This window comes from Phalacrocorax carbo, chromosome 5 (assembly GCF_963921805.1).
Source record: "Phalacrocorax carbo chromosome 5, bPhaCar2.1, whole genome shotgun sequence".
Taxonomy (NCBI): domain Eukaryota; kingdom Metazoa; phylum Chordata; class Aves; order Suliformes; family Phalacrocoracidae; genus Phalacrocorax; species Phalacrocorax carbo.
Genome location: NC_087517.1, coordinates 6,209,061 through 6,225,278, shown reverse-complemented (window position 1 = coordinate 6,225,278; position 16,218 = coordinate 6,209,061). Strand labels below are relative to the sequence as shown.

General features: G+C 36.5%; 1 protein-coding gene across 1 annotated transcript in view; it reads right to left on the bottom strand.

Moving 5' to 3' along the window:
- LRP1B (LDL receptor related protein 1B) overlaps nt 1-16,218 on the bottom strand; it is a 761,744-nt gene that overhangs the window by 245,912 nt on the left and 499,614 nt on the right. Inside the window, exons 22-23 of the mRNA XM_064451033.1 lie at nt 10,497-10,697; nt 7,816-8,061 (exon numbers count right to left, since the gene is read on the bottom strand). Of these exons, the coding sequence (XP_064307103.1) occupies nt 7,816-8,061; nt 10,497-10,697 (447 nt within the window). The remainder of the gene's footprint in view (nt 1-7,815; nt 8,062-10,496; nt 10,698-16,218) is intronic.

Here is a 16,218-nt window from a genome sequence, read left to right as displayed (position 1 = left end):
TCAAATGCCAGATAGTTGAAACAATTTACTAAAATATATATAATGTATCTCTTGAATATATATAATATACCTTGTGTTTTAAATTGTAATTCTTAAAAAAAACCACCTCACCCCAGAGTAGCAAGCAAGGAAATGATTATTTTGTATGCTTATTTATGCACCCCATCACAAATCTAACTACCACTAAAATTCTCATTTCTTTGTTATCTAATTAATACTAGATTATTTGTGCATTTGAGCTTATATCAAATTATATATAAACACCTGCAAGTGCTCTTTGCATAGGTTGACCATACTACAAAATGGATTTTTTATTATAGTTCTTACATGTTTTAGATTAGGAAGGTTTTTCAAACAAGTAGCCGTGTTAATAAAACAAACAAGAAAGACAAAAATTGGATTCTGTAAACTGTTGAATCAAATCAGTTTATCCACTTTAGTAAATAAAGTTTTTCACACCAATCCTTTTCTGTGGGAAACTTTTTTTTTTTATTAATCCTGTTCTTTCTGTTTTCCATACAATTAAATCCCTATTTTATATATAAGACATATTATTGGCAGTTTATAGCAATAGGTAATATTGCATTATTCTTCTAAAATATTCAAAGAAAATGTTGCACAAATTATCACCAAACAGAAAGATGTTTCTATACCTCATTTTGAAAAAGATTAATTTCATGTTCTCTCTTGATAACCATTGCACATACAGGTTAGATTATCTATGATGTTTGAAGTTCATAAGGTACCTCAGCAGAGGTATGTTTCTGCTCTTGAAGTACTCGTTCATACTCTGGCTCAACTTTCCAAATGATCCTCCTATTTGTTAAAGCAATGAATTACTTCCTGCAAAGGCAACTTTTCAAAGCCCTGCAGTAGTTAAATAATTTAATGAAGAACAGGATCACTGACATTAGTAGCGACTTCACAAATACCAGTTATCTGAACCTGAGAAACACTTTAATGGCACTTTCCAATTTCTGATAAATTGGCAGCTATTATACAGGAGACGACTGATGTACTGCTTTTTAGGCAACTCCAGTGCCTAAGAACACACTTGATGGACATCACCAGTAGATTCTTTTATATTTCTCAGTAATTAACACCACAATGGAAAAAAAAGAAACCTAATAAATGTGTGCTACATTGGATGGGGCTTTTTCATTCAAAGTAGAGGAAGTCTAGCTTAAGCTAGATAACCTACGGTACAAATCATCAAGTACACCAATGACAACAATCAGAGTTCAATGGGATCTTGACAAATTTAAGTTACAATACTTAAGAATGCAAGCAACAATGAGAAATTGGTAAGAGGATACGTGTAGGCAAAGTAACACCATTTTGTTTATTTGGACATTTGGTTTAAATGAGAAGGTCAAGTGCTGCTGTCTTTCCCCTCTTTCTTACCCCTCCTGTAGAAATGCAAAGATGTAAATTGAGATCCTTGGTTATTGTGGCTGATATACAGCCAAGTCACTGATGTGATACTACATAAAACAAAAGAATGACTGATATGGCGACAAACAAAAGGAACTGCATCTCAGTGCAAAATTTTTCTGGAAAGAATTCAGAAAGCAGACAGAAACCAGTTTAACAGGTTCCTCTATGATAAGGCTATTTAAATACAGCCAAATGGATAGCAGTAATTAGTGCCAGCTGGTGAGTTGTGAGCCAGAGTCCAGCCACCACTCTGCTTTACATAATCTAGCAATCCATCACCATAGCCTGGATGACTGTGGTGGGTTGAGCCTGGCTGAACACCAGGTGACCACCAAATCCACTCTATCCCTCCCCTCCTCAGCTGGACAGGGGAGAGAAAATTTAATGAAAGGCTCCTGGGTCGAGATGAAGACAGGGAGAGATCACTCACCAATTACTGTCATGGGCAAAACAGACTGAACCTGGGGAAATTAGTTTAATTAATTACTAATCAAATCAGAGTAGGATCATGAGAAATAAAAAACAAACCTTAAAACCACCTTCCCCTCACTCCTCCCTTCTTCCCAGGCTTAACTTCCCTCCCAGTTTCTCTCCCTCCTCCCCCTGAGCAGTGCAGGGGGATGGGGAATGGGAGTTGTGGCCAGTTCATCACACATCGTCTCTACTGCTCCTTCCTCCTCAGGGGAGGACTCCTCACACTCTTCCCCTGCTCTAGCCTGGGGTCCCTCCCAGGGTAGACAGTCCTCCACAAACTTTTCCAACATAGGTTCTTCTCGTAGGCTGCAGTTCTTCACGAACTGCTCCAGTGTGGGTCCCTTCCATGGGGTGCAGTCCTTCAGGAGCAGATTGTTCCGGCACGGGTCCCCCACAGGGTCACAAGTCCTGTGAGCAAACCTGCTCCAGCGCAGGCTCCTCTCTCCACAAGGCCCCAGGTCCTGCCAGGAGCCTGCTGTAGTGTGGGCTTCCTATGGGGTCAAAGACTCCTTCAGGCATCCACCTGCTCTGGTGTGGGGTGCTCCAGGTGCTGTAGGTGGATATCTGCTCCACCATTAACCTCCATGGGCTGTAGGTGGACAGCCTGCCTCACCATGGTCTTTACCATGGGCTGCAGTGGAATCTGCAGAGGAGCACCTCCTCCTCCTTCACTGATTTTGTGTTTGCAGGGCTGTTCTTCTCTTCATGAGAGGAGTATTCTCACCCCTCTCTTTGGTTGCAGTTGCACAGTTTTTTCCCCCTTTCTTAAATATGTCATCCCTAGGCACTACCACCATCGCTGATGGGCTCAGCCTTGGCCAGCGGTGGTCTTGGAGCTGGCTGGCGTTGGCTCTGTCGGACACAGGGGAAGCTTCTGGCAGCTTCTTACAGAAGCTGCCCCTGTAGCCCCCCGCCACCAAAACCTTGCCATGCAAACCCAGTGCACTGGAATAGTCTTGAATATTACTTATTACTGCCTGACCCCTGTTATTATTGTATGTGTAGTAAATACCACATTTCAAGGATAAACTGCATAAAAATGAGTCTGTAACTGATGGGATACCAGATCTGTAGGAAAGAATCTAGAATATTAGATCAACACTGGCATGGTTCTGTAAATAAGGTCAATTCAATGTTTGCACTTGAAATAAAAATGACATAACCCACTCCCTCCTCCTAAGCGTTGCAGAAGACCATCTAAAATACTGTAACTTGTTCTAAACATGACTCAAAGAAGAATGTAAATCAGCTACAGGAATGCAAGAGGAAATCAGCAACTGTTGTAAGACATCTAAGAAGTATGGCCTGCAAGCAAAGAATGAACTAACTGGAATGGCTTAGTTTAGAAAACAATGGAATAAGATGATGAGTGGAAGCACATTAAATTCTCCAAAGACATGAAAGGCTGTTGAATTGAAAATGGGAAAAATCTTGTTTTCTATATAAATAACAAGTAGGCCAAGGATTAAAGGCTTAAACTGGAGCAGGAGGACTCCAAAAGACTAGAAAAAATTCTTAAGAAGAGTGAGGCACTGAAACTTCTCACCCCTGGGAAACTTGGAGTTCACCACTGAAGGTGTCTTGAAGGTCTTTGAAAGCAGATAAACAACAGCAGTATTAGATAGCCTTTGATTGTCCCTCCAACCTTATCATTCAATGACTACATAAAATGAGGTATATTATAGTGAATTAGAATTTTCAGACTGAACTGCATCAAATTTAATTAAGGTTATGCTTCCACCACTGTGTAAATAAAAAATTTGATGTAATTTTCCCACTTCATTTCTCTTCTGGAAATTGAGAGCAAATACTTTTTATTTTACCAATTGATTATGAGTATTTTCATAAAATCTCACATTAACTCAGTCCAATGTCAGGGTTATTGATTCCATTTTTTAAAGGTTTTTTATAAGAAAAGTGATACAATTTATTACAGAAAAATCACACATTTCTGTACCTTCTGACTTCATGACTGCACAAAGCTTTTTTACCATATAGGTAAGTGTATAAAATATATGATGCAAACATAAAGCATGAACTGCTTTAAGTTGTAAGAAAAAGTTCTGATAGAAGAAAAATGCCTGCACAACACACTCAAAAAAGACTGTATAGAAAGAATGATGCTTCACCTTTTCCGGTGGTTTTCATTTAAAATTCTTTCTCGGAAAAAATGCTAACTGAAGCTTACTGTAACAACAGTAGCAGAGCAAGCAACCTACATTGTGCTTTTATGAAACTTACTCGAAGGAAAATGATACCTTTGTAAAGAGTCTGAAAAAAACTTCCTTAAAAATTTGACATTGCTCAGAGATGACTGAACCATCCCTTCCCCCCATCACCCCCCTGCATTTTAGTATTGAAAGCTATCTGGAAATTATCACAGAATTGAATTTAAACCCAGTTAAAATAGATCAAATACACACACACATCGTCCTCTTTTCCAAATATATATCTCTGGTGATATAATGGAGTTCCCACAGCTTAGAAAAGGATGACAGTAATTTTTTAATTAAATCTATACTAAGCTTAGTGTTTCTGAGTTCATCGAACTTTTATTATACCAAATTCTGAAAAGATGAACATAAACATGAAATTTAAGTATCTTTCAATAACATGTTTTTCGGTATCCTTATTATCGTCTAAAAGAGTTCAAACGCAATATATCAGCACAACTTATTTTGAAATGTGTTCCAAGAGAAACCAGGAAGACGGGTATGAAAATATAAAATTTATATTGACTTTCTATCTGAATAATGGAGCTCTGTAGCATACTTTCAGTTCAATCAATACAAATTTAAACGTGAATGAAACATTTAGTTTTTGGGAAGTCAGTAATGTCACAGTACACACGCCAGAACAGCAAAAAGCAAAACAGATGAAAACAAGAGATACGGAAAGTGAAGAAACTCTGAAGGAGAAAAACACAATAAAGGAAAAGAACATAAGCAGAAATAAGGAAAAACAGGGGAACTAAGATCAAGACATTGAAAGAGACATTGAGAGAGAAAATTAAAAAAAAAAAAGGACTGCTCAATTCAAGCAATTTATTTTTATATAGTTATTACTCCATAACACATTATATTTCTCTGGTAATTCATTAGATTCCTCTGACAGACAGACTATTTGATTCTCAACTGACATTAAAAAACTCCATACATTACTGGATTTTCAGCATTCATCCTCCCATTAGATTTCTGATGGACACTCAAATAAATGTTTTTGCAATATTTTGAAAAAGTGAAGTGCTGCATACTAACTTTACATGTTATTGCTCTGTACTAGTGAAATATTTGACTGTACATAGGAAAGTGCTATTTTAGATTGTAAAAAAAATGCAGCTAAGGGAAAGGTAATAATTTTCCTCTGAGTAATTTTTTTCTCCTGGAAAAAGGATTATTAGTTACTGCTCTAATATAATACATATCTACTCCTGGTTCAAGGCATTTTAAATCACTATGGCTATTCTAAGAATTACTTTATACCAACTGGTATTATTGAAGAAGTAGTTTGGCATTTGGGACTATTTATCTTTGCAAGATCACTTTGAACTCTACTTGTAATAGTATTATATGAAAGCTTTTTTCTTCATTTTATAAGATCTCATGCACAGAGACATAAATGGTATGGACATTTTGAGGCTAACAGATTCACAAATGAGACTAAAATTGTGCTCAATTTACTAAAATGCTGTTCACACAGTCAACAACTAAAGTATCAGAGGATCTGACCTTCAGAGTATTCATCATGTCTTTCAATTGAAATAAACTCAAAGGGCCCAAGATTATTAATGACTGTAAAAACATGTCATATTTAATATGGAATAATTCTGTTGCAGCTTTAGGATAGTATCCTTACTGTTTGTAGCGAAGGGTATCATTTTTCTTTACACCAGCTGACATCACTGGTCTCAGATAATATATTTAGTATTTCATTCTTTGAGAAAATCTGTAAAAATCAGTTTTTAACTTCAGATTCTCACCAATATCAGTAAACATTAAGAAGAAATATCTCATGGGCTTAAGAAAAACTGAGAAACCGTAGTCTCACTTTTCTTATTTTTCACCACAAGTGAGTATATTTCACTTTGGGATTTTTATCTTTAGCTTCCAAATAGTGGTGAGTTTTATTTGTTTTAATTTAAAGTTTGTCTCAAGCTTTCCTCTACCAAGTTACTAGCACTGTCTTAAATGCTTTTATTCCTTTCATTTGTTACCCAGTAAGAATGCACTTTTTGAATTATTGGAAAGGTCCATAATAAAACAAATTAGATCGATGAAAAGTCAATGAGAATAAGACTGAAGCAGCGTCATAAAATGAGAATTTTAACAGCAATAAAATATAGTTCAGATATACAGAACCACAGTACTATGCTGGTGAAGCACGATTTGAGCTATCAGCATAGCTCAGTAATGTCTGAAGAACACATGTTCCTGATCTCATACTGCAGTAATAATTATTTACATACAATAACAACAACTGTGGAGACACAAATATTCAATTTGAACATAATTCTTGAAACTATAACAACAGTTATTCTGGCCAGAAAAATGTAAACCACATTCTTAATGAATTAAAAAAATAGTTCAAAGACAAGACATGCAATTTAAGAGAACATCCATGACATAAAACCAAATTTTAATTATTGGTTGTTTTGGCAAAAAGAAACATTTTTATTACATGCAATAGATGTTTTGGCCATAAGTAAATTAAGGGCTTCGCTACTACTGTAATGAAGTTCCGAAATGATTTGTAAATTAGCTCAGATGTTGTCAAAGCAGAAGGATTAGAATTTGCCTTTTCTGAAATATGGTCCATTAAGTTGGCTGCTAGCTACAAAATTATTTCACGTGACTAGCAATAGGAAAATTTGGCTTTTATTTCTAGCTTACTGATTCAGATTTTTTTTCATATGATTAATCAGGGGAAATTCTAAGTATCTGGAATAAATCAAGAACGTGTTAATCACGATATCTATTGAATTCTGAAATATCCAAATAAATAATAGACAGTTTGGGAGCTATTTCTACTCAGAATTTATATGATACTATCAAAGAATAAAGATAATAAAGAATATAAATATCAAAGAATCCTAAACTGAAATTTTTAAAATCTAGACAGCAAAATCAATGCTATTTTTAACTCCGTATGTGAGGGTAAAAATGTGGTGACAGTTCATATTGCACATAGATGTCTGTATTTCACACACACATTCACACTGTACTTGAAAAAGACACCCCTAACACAGTTTCTAAATCATGTTTCAGTACCTATCAACAGTGAACAATGAGGGGAATGCATTCCCCTCTCCCATTGTGGCTTATATTGCTTTTATTCTTAATTAGTGAGCTGGCAGGGCTTACTGATATCAAAAAACAAGTATCAGATTTTCGTAGGTGGAAAAAACAGGTTAAATTGTGAACACTAAGAGGCAGCAGATAAGTGACCATATGTGTGTGCGTGCACGTTCAGAATTAAACTTCTGAACCCTCAAGTAACACTGATCATTATCATGATGTCATAGACTGATCCATTTCTTCAAAGTACATAGTAAATCCCCTATATTCCAATATATATACACACACACTTACATATACATAAATACATCCCCTGCATATTAAATATAAATTTAAAACTTTATAAAACTTCAAACAATTTAGAAATTATTTGGTATTAACATTCTTAGAAAGTCTTATAAGCAACAAACTAATGTTGCAGTACCCTTTCCTCCTGAACCAAGAAGAGGGACCGCTTTAATGAGTTCTTCAGATTGCTATCAGCCCCACGTTTGGATAATCCAAGGCTGTATTTCTTATTAAAAAAAAAAGTAGGAAATAACTTTTTGCTAAATGGATTTAACAGCTATTAACATCTGGAATATTGAAAATACACTGAATTTCAACTTACCTGTACTAATGCAATTTTCTCCATCCTTACTCAGCTTCCAGCCTTCATAACATGAGCACTTGACAGTATTTTTATGCTGTTCACATACTTGACTACATTTCAGGTGTTTGGTACAGTAATCCATAATCTCACAAGTTTTGTTGTCTAGACTAAGACTGAATCCTGCAGGGCAGGAGCATACAATTCTTCCTCCAGGAACCACAGAACACTGATGGCTACATCCACCATTGTTAAGTGAACATTCATCTGAAATAACATGGAAAAAAAAACTAAACAATGAACAAACAAAACCATTAAGGGCAGTAAGGGCTGTCAGTTATAATGCATATTCTTAAAGCCGCCAGATCAACTAAAACACCTACAAAGCCCCTAAGAACTGCAAACTGAATTTTACATTTGTTAATCAGCTTTCTATATTTATTTTTTAAATTATCTAATTTGTAAGTATTCAGCATGGCAGCTTTATGGCAATCTTTCAGGATTTTAGAACGGTAGATGTAAAATACATATATCTTTTTACAGACTTTCATGTGTATTATTTCATTCACTTAAAAGTTAAAGAATGTCCATACAGAGTCAGCTCAAAGAATATTATGGGTCAGCCACCTTCAGTGGTGATCAAAAGTTCATGCACAAAGAAATAAGCATATTTTCCCAAATATTTCCCTTGCCTCCAGCTCCTTGAGGTTGCAGGGAGAAGGCTCCAGCTCTTAGTGCTATGTATCTATATCCCAAGCAACTTGTCAAAGAAACATGTATAAATAAGATTTAAAAATCAGGAGTTTTTTCTCCTTTTCCAAAAATAGCTACTAGAGGATACTACTTCTGCATTCTCTGTGGCAGCGCTCCCACATTACATTCTGCAGGTAACTGGTGACTTGCAAGCTCTGCTAAATGGATTGAAGGTGATTTCTGAAACCTTTAAAGCATCTGAATTAAAAGTGTGATAATTGTGGCTGTGAGAAATTCTGTGACCTTTGAAGCAAAAAAGCATAGAAGTACTTCTTACCTCATAGTACTACTGACATCCAGGAAATCAGTGGGAGGGCCTAAACCATCCATTGTTACACTGGAAACTAGGCTTCACTTTTAATTATTTATCTCTTTGTGTCTTTTAGTTATTTTGTTTGATTCTAACAAGTCTCTGAAAGCCTTGCTTGCTTGTGTTAAGATGTATAAAACATAACTGTTTTCTACAGAAGAATTATTTCCTTCCCACTTAAAAAAAGAACAAACAAAAAAACAAAAAACAAACAAACGAACAAAAAAAAAAAACACACCCCAACCATTTTTGGTTCAGGTTTCAAGCTTCGTTTTTTGTAGGTGGTTTTTTAATCACGACAAAAAAGGATCAAGTTCCTTAATGTGTTAATGTGATGCCCAACATCCCATATTTGTCCTTTAGTTTATGCTTAGGTATATTTCAAAACTAAATATTTAACAACTGCTGAAATACTTGTTGGCTAAATAACACACCATCTAAAAGTTGTAACAAGTGTTAACAACCAAGCTTGGCCCTACACAGTATCCAACAGGATACAGGTGTCATAACGGGCTACTACTAGTAGGAAGATGATTGTCCAAACACAGAACTATCATAGAAATAATATAAGTGAATTTTTGCTATAATTTCTTTCACCTGAAGTCTAGACAGCATGAGATTCATATGTAGCTCTTGGAGGATTTAGATATACAAAATAATCCTATCATATTCCAGAGGAACACTGAATTTAATATCCACTCTTACAGTACAGTCCGCAGGCCAGCGTAAAGATCCCCTTGCCATACCCTGCAGCAGCTGGTGCCCAGCCAGTGAGCTCTGCCGCCTATGCCAAGCAATTCAGGTGACCCAGCACAGCCCAGTGCAGGGTATCCTAGTAAAGATAGAACCTAGAGGGTGAAAATGCTCGTACACATCTCCAAATGCTTTGTAACAGAATGCTGGAGATTGTAAAACATTTTATGCAAAGCAAGGTCAGTGGGGAGAGGCAAATTGTAGATATACCAGAAAAGAATTGTAAAATTACTTAAGTTTTTCCTCCAAACGTTTTACTCCTTATCCCTTAACCATCACTATAGTACAATACTACTGCTATAGATTCTTTTAATATCTATTCATTTTATCTTTGCATATATTTTATAATAATGCAATTAGGTTCTCTGTAATACTTCTATCAGATTTATGAAATTATTTTTGTACATTTTTTACTGAATACAATTTTGCTGAGATAACCTACATTGTCTGACATGCCATGAAATCCTTTCATCATCACCATCGGGAAGACCTGTTAACTCCTCCTAGTCATCCCAGTGCATCTCTTCATAAACTCCTACACAGCTACTGACAGGATTCTATCAACTCAAGCTTTTGCAGTTTGAGAGAACTGCAAATTAGCTTAAAGCCTTTCACATATACCAGAGCCTTTTAAATTGTGTACCTCCAGGAGTATTTTAAGGGGTTAGGAAATGAAAGACCTACCTAAGGAACTATGTTTTCCCTTATTTGAAGAAAACAAATACTTCAAGCACAAAACCAGTATGATTTAAATTAAATAAATATTTTCACATAGGCTACTGTGATCAGATTTCAGTAAGGTTAACATGAGAACTGTTTTTTCAGCAAGAAGTATTGCGACAGACAATATCAAGAGTAAGCAGGAAAATGTGTCTAAAAGAAGTACCACAAAGATCGCCTTCATCAGATCCATCAGGACAATCTCTTCTCCCATTGCAGAGCTTCTCAGGCTGTAGGCAGATGGAGGTATCATTAGCACAAGGGTATTTTGGCGGTCCACACATATAGCCCTCGCAATTATCCTCATCAGACTGATCCTCACAATCAATATCGCCATCACATAGCCACGCTTTGCTAATGCATCTCCCTTGGAGAAAAGAGACAATAAACACAGGAAATCAGACTGGAAGCAAATTTTAGAAAAAACCTTCAGTAACATTACACAGATATATATTTTTTGTTACGCTTTTCTACTAATAGTACTTTCCTCTTAGATGAACAGAAAGAAACCAACTTGTACTTATACTCTGAAGCACCATCTACATCAGCGTTGACAGTCTAATTTTCCAAACGACAGCAGTCCTAATTATTTCTCTACTGAACAGAACTGCATAAAGGCAGGACACATCCTCATAATCTGTTAAAATACCAAATTATACTAAAATGTTTTAAATGTTGTTTTTGTTTTTTTTTTTAAATTTCTGCTTTCCTTCATCTCTCTACCTTCTACTGCAACAGCCTTCCATAGGAGCAATGTTTCAATATATGACTCTCTATTACCCTGGATTTGAGAAACAAAAGTCTTTCTAGGAAGTAAACACAATAATAAATCCCCAGATTATGTCAGATAAATGATCAGCTTCCAGACAAAATAACTACAGCAGATGAAATTTCTTACATGATTTCAGTTTTACCAAACCAGGCTTCAGATCATTTCCTTCACTCCTCAAAAGGGAGAAAAAAAATGTTTAGAGATGTAAGACAGCCTCTTGACTGAGAAAGGGTTTACGATCTTTAAAAAATATACGGGTATTAAATTAGAATCACCCAAGCCAGAGATTTTAATAGGTGAAAAATAACCGAGATTGTGAATGCTACCACTTACAGGTGTGTGTGGGTGGGTGCTCCTGGCTCAAACTGTTCTTCAACTCAAGCATAAACTTGTGACTTGCTAGCTACAACCACTAGCTGCTAGTTGTAAATTTTGATAACAACTGGACTGAACTGAAGTGCCACGTGCTTTATTCTCCAGTTAATGAAGAGACAACATCCCTGATGAGTCATCATCCCTGCAGGTATTTAAAAGACACGTAGACATGGCACTCAGGGACATGGTTCAGTGGTGGACTTCACAGTGTTAGGTTTACGGCTGTACTCAATGATCTTAAAGGTCTTTTCTAAACTAATTGATTCTATGATTCTGCGATTCTATTCCACAATTCTAACAGGTAGAACCATGGGTTAGGAAGAAGATCGTGCATTGTGTTTCTGCCTATAAACTATTTAGGTAGAGAAAATCAGGCTGGAATGGGAAGGAAGACCTTGGAGATGTGTGGATTCATTGATAGCAATGCTAGTGGATGCCCAGGGACTGGCTGGTTCTGCCCAAGACCGGTAACTGCACGCTGTTGCACAGCATGAACAACTCTCTGCCCAACCTTCCCAGTTTAGCAGCAATCTTCCCAGTAGGAAATTGAGACTGATTATGGCTTTGTGGGGGAAGCAAGTGAGGGAGTGTGTGAAATAATCAACTAGGGTGAAACTCTGATCTCCTTGGTTCTTCAGTACATGTCAGTGCCCAATTCACTATGGGCTATCTTTTACTCTGTATGGCCCATGACACAGGGCAATATAAAGCCACCTCAAAATAGATTCTGTACAGCTGTGCAGACAATGTAGCAACTGTCCCTAACTGGAACTCTGCTGCCTGCCATAATACAGTGGCAGATTTCAATTTCCTTTAAAGGAAATATTTGCTTAAAATTAGCTTAATGCTTTTAATTTTATTTTTTACTCTTTTTTTAATGGGAAGGGTGCCATCATCCTCACAGAATGAAAATGGGATAAATTACAGTGAAAAAAGTACAATGCAGAAAATATGTTTCTGTAACATCTCATGGCAAATTGAGACCGCTTTCAGTTTTGGTGAAGAAAATTAAGAAGTGAAACTTCAGGATCATACTAGAGTGCGTATGGTTTCAGACAACAGAACATAATTTTACCAGTGCAAAATCACCTGGAAAACTTAAACAGGGAGTGGTGTTAATTAGAATGAAAAGCTTTGAACATTTTCTAGATTGGTCGAAGTCCCAGATAACCTACACTAAAGGACAGAATTGCGCAGACACAGGAAAACAGTCGCGTGCATTATATGTATGCAGTTTATCCTTACGTGCAATCAGAAGTGTTTCAAAAGTGTCTGTATTCATTATTATCTTGAAATGATAATTGATTTTATATATTATTATAACACAGCAGTAGAAAGAAAGCTAATGAAAAACATCAGCATCCAGCAAGCTAACCAGATCCCAGAGTAAATTGACGTTGCTTCCATTAGAGCTCCTAATCTGTTTTTTAATCTTTGGTACATACAAATATTTACAGAGCAAATCAGTTTTCCTGCCTTTCTCTTACCTTAATGAAGATATATTTTATAATAAAAGATTCATCTTCTGCTGTGATAGCTATGACATGTTCTTAAGTGGAATATACTTACAAGGAATTAATCTTTGCCAAAATTCTAAAGAGATGGGCGTAATGAAGTATTATGACTGCCTTGAAATCATTACTTAAAACTCACAGAAGTATTTTTGCTTTATTGCCCCTTTTTGAAATCCATATTTTTGGTTTCCAGGAACCTTTTTAGTAAAATTCCATCTCAAATTAATTGCCTCAATGGATGTATCTGCTCTTTTCCATAGCTCTTCTGTGTAACACAGAAGAAATAGATGTAAAGTAGTGAATCAGAAGTTCTGAAGGAACAAATATGTGGGAAAGTCAGATCCAAATGCTGCTCCAACATTTTTTATTTCCTACAAATACTAGCAAATACAACAGAATTAACTTTTTATATACTGCTCAGTTTTTGTTGGGATACTGAGCCCAGGAAGATTTTCAACTGCTTATTCATTAAAATGTAGGAAAACTAGCGGTCTGACCTGGTATGACCAGGTGGAGTGTTAATTGCATTCTGTTTCCTCTTACAGTTACTTCTTACTGCCTAAAGCTGTAATGCCTTCCTGACCTATAGAATGGACACAGTCTCACTCCTGTCAAAATGAAAGGATGCTCTAATCTGACATATTGAACAAAATGTTGTGATGGTCAGTGATCTTTCTTGCCTTGTGGAACAAACCTGAGACAGACTGAACTATTTGGTCATTTCTGGCATTTAAAAGCTTTTAGTGGAAAGCAGATGTTTATATATGTCTCCTGGATGAGACAGAAGGAATGATTTGGGGGCCTGAAGAAGAGAGCTGTTACCACAGAAAACAATGATAACACTATTGGAACTACATATATAATTTCTAGTTGTGTTGTGGTTTAGTCCCAGCTGGCAACTCAGCCCCACACAGCTGCTCGCTCACTCCCCCACCGGCAGGGTGAGGGAGCGAATCAGACAGGTAAAAGTGAGAAAAAACATGGGTTGAGATAAGAACAGTTTAGTAATTAAAATAAAACAATAATATTAATAACAACAACAGCAAAAGTAAGAATATAATGAAAAGGAAAATAATGAGACAATAACGCCACCAGTCCCTGAGCCATGATCGCTCTCCCCTGCGCCAGCTCCCCCAGTTAATATACTGGTCATGATGTCATACGATACGAATATCCCATTGGCCAGTTTGGGTCAACCGACTTGGCTGTGCCCCCTCCCCTCCCGGCTTCTTGTGCACGTGGCAGAGCATGGGAAGCTGAAAAAGCCCCTAGCTCCTATACGCACTGCTTAACAACAACTAAAACATCGATGTGCCATCAGCACTACACCAGCTACAGTGAAGAAAATTAACTCTATCCCAGCCAAAACCAGCACAATTTGCTATGGTGGTTTCTTTTTATTTAAATTTTTAATATCAACTGAATCCACCCCTCCAGTCAGAAATTTCATTACTCTGAGCCATCATTATGTTCAAGAGGGTCATTATAGTAGTTGTACAAGATATGCAGCTCTAAAGATCTAAAAGTGAGAGAGACAGAGCAGGCAGGGAACAAATGGAAGCAACGCTGCTAAAACTACCCTATAACCGATATCCTTTCCAGTCACCCTTTGAACTCCTCCATGCTCCCCATTCTTATGTTCTTACTAAAACTTCTCCTCTTCCAAACTCCTCTCATGCCATGTCTCTCCACAGTGACCCTTTCCTCCTCATCAACCCTCACATAATCTGTAGGGCAGCCCTACCCATTTCCTCATCACCTTCTTGCTCAAAAACCCTTCCTTCCCAGCCTTCCTCAGTATCAACTTCTCTCCATTCTTCTCTACTTGTCACATACTTGTATCTTGAGTTACACTCCCCATCCAAATGGTTCCATAGCTACTGCCCTTCTCCAGTATCACTGTGATGATCTCCGCTTGACTTTATTTCCTCTCTATGTCCATTCCTTATTTTCCATTCCAAAGAAATCCTACTTCTTCCTGTATCCGTTTTTTCTGCTCTAGTATCTTATTAACATGTGACAAAAAAAGAAGTACAAAATAATAGCTTACAGGGTAGCATTAAAAATGGTAAGACATAAAATTAACTGCTGCTTGAAAGAAATATAGAAAGGAGTAAGTATGACAAATACACAATACAGTTCAGATCTACTGCTTACTAAACTGAAGTATTCATGGCTCTTCTGCATTTGCCTTCACAGAAGTACTCAGTTATGACCATTAAAGTAATTAGATGACTTTTTAAGTGAGATTGCATAGATTCTGCTCTTGGTCCAGTGCTACTAACTGCAAAGTAGGAAGACTGAATAAAAAGGATAGATTTATGTAGTACATAAAACTGAGTTGAAGTACATGCCTGTAATAATTTTTGGAGGACAGAATCAGAATTTAAAATAGGAAGTTGGATCTTAGTCTAATCTTATTTAGTCTAGTCTAATTTAAAAGAATCCTGATCTAATTTAAAGGCAAGAAATAACTGGCTAGAAGCAGCCCAACAGTCATCAGTCTCAATCAGGTAGTTATTGCATTTCATATCATACTGCTGTGCAAACTCTGGTATATTTTTCACCACACATCACTACAAACAACCTGTGTGATGTTCCTGAAAAAAATAGAAATGTAATTCTGAAATCTGTTAACTCAAGTGCCCTGCAGCATTTTGGCTGACTTTGAGTACTGCAGCTCAAGAACTGCACAGGTTGGACAATTCCAGTGAGACCGACAAAAATACTAAAGGTTTAAAAATATAAAATAAAAATAGAAGATGTGTGAGGGGGGGGAAAGTATTTGTTTATTCAGCAAAAAATGTGGTTAAGGAGACATATGACAGAAGTCTTTCAATATTCAAAAGATTTTTATACTGGTGAAAAGATGAAGACAACTAAGTTTGCAGCAAAGATTCAGGTGACATAATAGGAAAAAATGTTCAACTATTAGAGGCAAATTTCTAAAAGACTATCTATATAAGTTACAGAATACCCTCTGCTGGATATTCTTAATAAAAAAAAAAAATTATGGATGAAACTGTCACAACCGATTCCTAAAGTGATGTTTCCATACGGTCAACAAGCATGATTGCATTTTCCAGTATTTCAGAGCCGTATACCCTCGAATTGAGCAAATGCTTGATGACAATATATTTTTTTGCTGTATTTGTATGTGGCAGATAAAGAAGTCACAGTTCATCCGTCATCCTGTAAACTGACAGAGATATTGCCTTCTTTGTGCA